We start from the raw sequence: 4,403 nt of genomic DNA on the forward strand, positions 1-4,403 counted from the left end.
TTTAAAGTTACACATTTTACATAATACTACATAATACTGTGACAGTTCTGCGGATTTAGCAGCCAGGTATATATTGCACAGTTTTTAACGGCATATATATATTGCACATACTGTAAATATTGCACATAGTTTGTATTTATCAACAAGAGGTGTTATAGTCTGTGTTGTTTTTGTGCGGGGTCCACTAGGGGCTGTGCTGGTTGTATAGTCTGACCGCTGCAGGAAGGAAGGACCTGCGGTATCTCTCCTTGAGACAGCGGGGGATGGCGTCAGGTCCACCAGAACAACCTGCTGGCTCGTTGCGGATACGTAATTTCACATAATAACACAGTTTATTTGTACTTGACTGTTGCCAACTACGATGCTCAACAGCTCGCTTAACGGAACTTTGACGCTGGTCTCAGTTTTCTAACATCCATGAAGGCAACATGACAGAGGGAGGCCTGTCACCCAGGATGCCAAACTACTCTTTGGTAAGCCCCGCCCCACCAAGCAACATCAGGGCCAAAAGTTTGAAAGCGAAAAAAAAGATCTGAAAGTGAAAAACGATCTGAAGGTGAAAAGCAATGTGAAACCTGAAAAAAAAAGATTTGAAACTGAAAAAATAATTGTTTTGAATCTGAAAACGAAAAATCTGTGCTGAAAAAAATAAGGATTCAAATATCAAAATATGTATAAAAGTGAAATCTGAAAATAAATATATTATTCAAAAAAATTGCTGAACTGAATCAAAATAATATTCAACCTGAAAAATTATTTCAAATGCTTTTTTTTATTTTGTATACATCTTTTAATTGTTCAAAGTTCAGGATAAAAACTTGAACTTTCAAATAAATTGTATTTTTTTGAATGATCAACACTTATGACCCTGAAATAGCTCCATACATTTCAATCAGGAGAGACTTCATTAGTAGTGAATGAATAGCTTTATTGACATACACAAATGGATGAGAAATATAGTCTCTGGTGATAAGACCTCATTGTGACATCATGTATTTTAAAGAGTTGGTGAAGCCATACTGTAAGTAAATAAGAGAATGTCAAATATATGGATGAGATGAGTAGAAGAATGAGCTCGGTCTGGGCGCTGAATGTGAATATGTCTGGAAGTGAAAGTGATGAAAGGGGGACATTTGACAGCTTGGTTGCTGCTAACCTATCAAATCACCATAAGATATAACGGCTGTAGGCTATGTGATGTAGCCAGAAGTGACACAAGAAAGCAGGGCAGGTGACAATTTCATATCACGTGAAAGCTGCTCTAGGCTAGAAAGTGAACTTCCCAAAAACTATTCCTGGAAAAGGTTGTACAGAAACACATGGTGAAACCCTTATTTTTGCAGGTTAATTCTGAGGTTTGTCTGGGACATGAGGAAGCAAGTTGGGAACTGTTTACACAAATGTAATACATATAGGCCTAGTACTAGCTGATGATGTGTAATAATGTTGCTTCAAACACGTGAAGATTTTTTAAAATATATGTTCACAATTTTATTATCAAAATCAACATTTATTTCATATGGCTTTACATTTTTTTTCTTTTATTTATTGTTTTTTATTTACTTCTTTACTTCATGCCATTGCGAAACAGTATCCACAGAGCCACAACACACACACAAAGTCAGAACAAAAAAACACATTGTCTTTGAAGGTTTAAATTAAAGGCACTGTTTCTTATAAAATAAACTAGATGTTATTAATCATCATCATCACCATCAGTGTCATCGCCGGTAACGTCATTCTCACAATCATTGTTACATAAGATGTCTGGTTATATCATCAGAGCAGTGGGAGTGCTGGTGGAGGTTTGTCAGCTGTTAGAGAGGCAGGTAGTTGGGGGCCAACAAGAGCTCCCTTTTTCCGTAGGTGCCAGATCCCACATTAGTCGGTGCGTAGATGGTACCAATCGTGTTACTGGAGCGCACCAGGAAGTCTGATAGCCTTTGGGTGACGCAGGTGGCTGTGTTGCATTTTCTCTTCTCTATGGGGTGGCTAAATCAAAGATATCACAGAAATAATCAGACATCACAATACAGAGAAAATGTTTATTCAGGTAAGGATGCTGATGGTTTCCATAAATATTGTTACCTGTCCATGGCTGTGAGCCCCCTCTGCGGCCGTGTACTCACAAACCCGAGGAACGGGTTGGAGATCAGGCCGGGAGCTAACCAGCCGTCACTGTCTGGGAGATCACTTTCCTGCTCGCTGGATGAGCTGGGACTGAAGTACCTGCATTACAGAGGGAAAAAGGGCCAAACAGTTTTACACTGATAGCTGATCATACCCTCTTCAAAACATCCACTAGTCCCAAGAGCAAGAAGAAAAAGTGGGCACTTAGCTCCTCACCAGTTGCACTTTCCCACACATGGGCACAATTGGCATCCATCTCCAGAGTTATCAATGCCCTGAGGCTCCTCACGCAGAGCATTACAGCCCTACTTATCACACAATCTCCATGATATTCAGCTGCTTGTCTACTGACCTCAGATCTGTTATGATCAACACTTCAGCTAAGTGAAAGTCTTTGAACTCTGCCCCTAATCTTAAACCACTAAATGAGTGCACAGCCACATTGTAATTGGATTGCATTTCATAAAGCGCTTTTACATACACAAGTCAGCATTCACTCATTCACACATATTCATTCAGACAGAGCCTGCCAATGTGCCACTTGGTCAAGGAAAACTTACATTAACACACATTGCCATCAGGAGCAATTTGGGGTTAAGTATTTTGCCCAAGGACACATGAACATATTAAATAAACGAGTGCAGGGGCTGGGGATATAATCACTTCAATTTGATGGATGACTACACTTCATCCTGAGCGACACCCCCCTGTATGCACTCACCTGTAGCGTGGGGCAGCAGAGACGCAGCGCAGCAACACAAGCAGCATCAGGAGGAGCACAGACATCTTCAAGTGATCCATGTTGTAGGGTGATTACCTGAATCAACACAGCAAGAACAGCACTTTATTCATGGTTACAGAAGGCTATTTAAAACAGAGGAATAGATATTTTGCGTGCAATATAGAACCAAAAACACCTGGCCAAAAATCAGGAACAAAGACACCAATTCAATTTTATCATCAAAATGTAAGAGTTCAAATTACATAGATGCGTGTCATTGCAATTAGGACAAAAACAGAACACACAATTAAAATATTTGCTCAATAATTCAGCAACGATTGTACACCATTGCCTGCAAAAGCTTAATAGTTAGAATTAGGTTGGCAACAAACAATAATTGTTATATGGATTAATCTGTTGATGATTTTATTTAATAATGTATTAATGTGTATATACATAGGAGAATATTTACAAAACAATTCCCCTCACTATTTCTCTAAGGCCAAAGCAATATCTTTCAAATACTTATTTTTGTCCAACCAACAATCTTAAACCAAATTATAATTCATTTATTTAATATAGAAGATCTGATAATGGTAAATTAGAAGTATTGGACATTTTGCATTAAAAAAAGGACTGATCCAAATCAACTTCAAGTCTGAATAGTTATTCTTGTGTCTGCAGATAAAAAATATGATTATATTATTATTGTAGATGGCTTTTTATGATGCTTTCTTACAATAGATAAAATAATCCCACATTTCTACATCATCATTTGATGGCACATTTCCGTTGTGCGACAAGTCCTATGTCCTTAGAAACAATTTACATTTTCAAATAATAATATACAGTAGTTCAGTTGTTTTGTCAAATTTCAAGAAAGAAAACACAATCCTGAAAGAGGTAGAGATTCAAATTCAAAGAAAACTATTTGTATACAAATAAAAACAACCAATTTGATTTCTACACATACTGTATAAAAGCCAAGCTAAGCCCGAGGAAAGACAGAGAACTTACTTTGAGTTGTGTTCAGTACCCAGATCCCAGTCTGTCACTGTAGCAGTCCAGTGTTTGTCGGACTGTCACACAAACCGGCTCCAACAGTTATAGGCTCATCGCTCAAACCACTTGTGACATCAGCTCTGTCCAAATATAGCCTTGCATTTTCATTTACACAGAATAGGGATGACGAAGGGGGAGGAGGGGAAATCTAAGAGGGTCTTCTATATGCCATAAGCACACTCGGCGTTACTCTAATGTACACTCTTAAACTTGTACACACGCAGACAAATGCTCATTTTCACAGTGAACACACACAATCACACAAATCTTTGTACGTCAACATCCTCATCATCACCTTCGTCATCAGCCCCCGAGGTGGGACTGACCCACGGTAAACCCACACCAGGGAGAGGAAAGTTGTCTTTCTATTTACCTTGAGACACATAATAAAGTTTTAGGTCACCAAACTCTGGCCCTCCTTCAGCCTCCCTCTGGGCTTCATGGACGATGAATAATAAATGTGAAGATGAATTATCGTGCATAATTAATG

General features: G+C 38.6%; 1 protein-coding gene across 1 annotated transcript; it reads right to left on the minus strand.

Annotated features, from left to right (window-relative positions):
- Positions 1 to 1,349: 1,349 nt before the first annotated feature.
- On the minus strand, positions 1,350 to 3,914 carry iapp (islet amyloid polypeptide). Its single transcript, XM_079655475.1, has 4 exons — positions 3,869 to 3,914; positions 2,852 to 2,947; positions 2,089 to 2,229; positions 1,350 to 1,992 (listed from the first exon to the last, which is right to left on the minus strand). The coding sequence occupies exons 2-4, from the start codon at positions 2,929 to 2,931 to the stop codon at positions 1,818 to 1,820; spliced, it is 396 nt and encodes a 131-aa protein (XP_079511601.1). The 5' UTR covers positions 2,932 to 2,947; positions 3,869 to 3,914; the 3' UTR covers positions 1,350 to 1,817.
- Between the last annotated feature and the right edge of the window lie 489 nt (positions 3,915 to 4,403).

The sequence above is a fragment of the Notothenia rossii genome, assembly GCF_949606895.1.
Source record: "Notothenia rossii genome assembly, chromosome: 10".
In the NCBI taxonomy this organism is placed as follows: domain Eukaryota; kingdom Metazoa; phylum Chordata; class Actinopteri; order Perciformes; family Nototheniidae; genus Notothenia; species Notothenia rossii.

Coding starts and splice junctions, on each gene's coding strand:
- iapp (XM_079655475.1), bottom strand. CDS start 2,931: ATGGATCACTTGAAGATGTCTGTGCTCCTCCTGATGCTGCTTGTGTTG. Junction 2,230..2,851: donor TCTGCTGCCCCACGCTACAG/GTGAGTGCATAC, acceptor TCTGTAATGCAG/GTACTTCAGTCCCAGCTCAT. Junction 1,993..2,088: donor GGGCTCACAGCCATGGACAG/GTAACAATATTT, acceptor TCTTTGATTTAG/CCACCCCATAGAGAAGAGAA.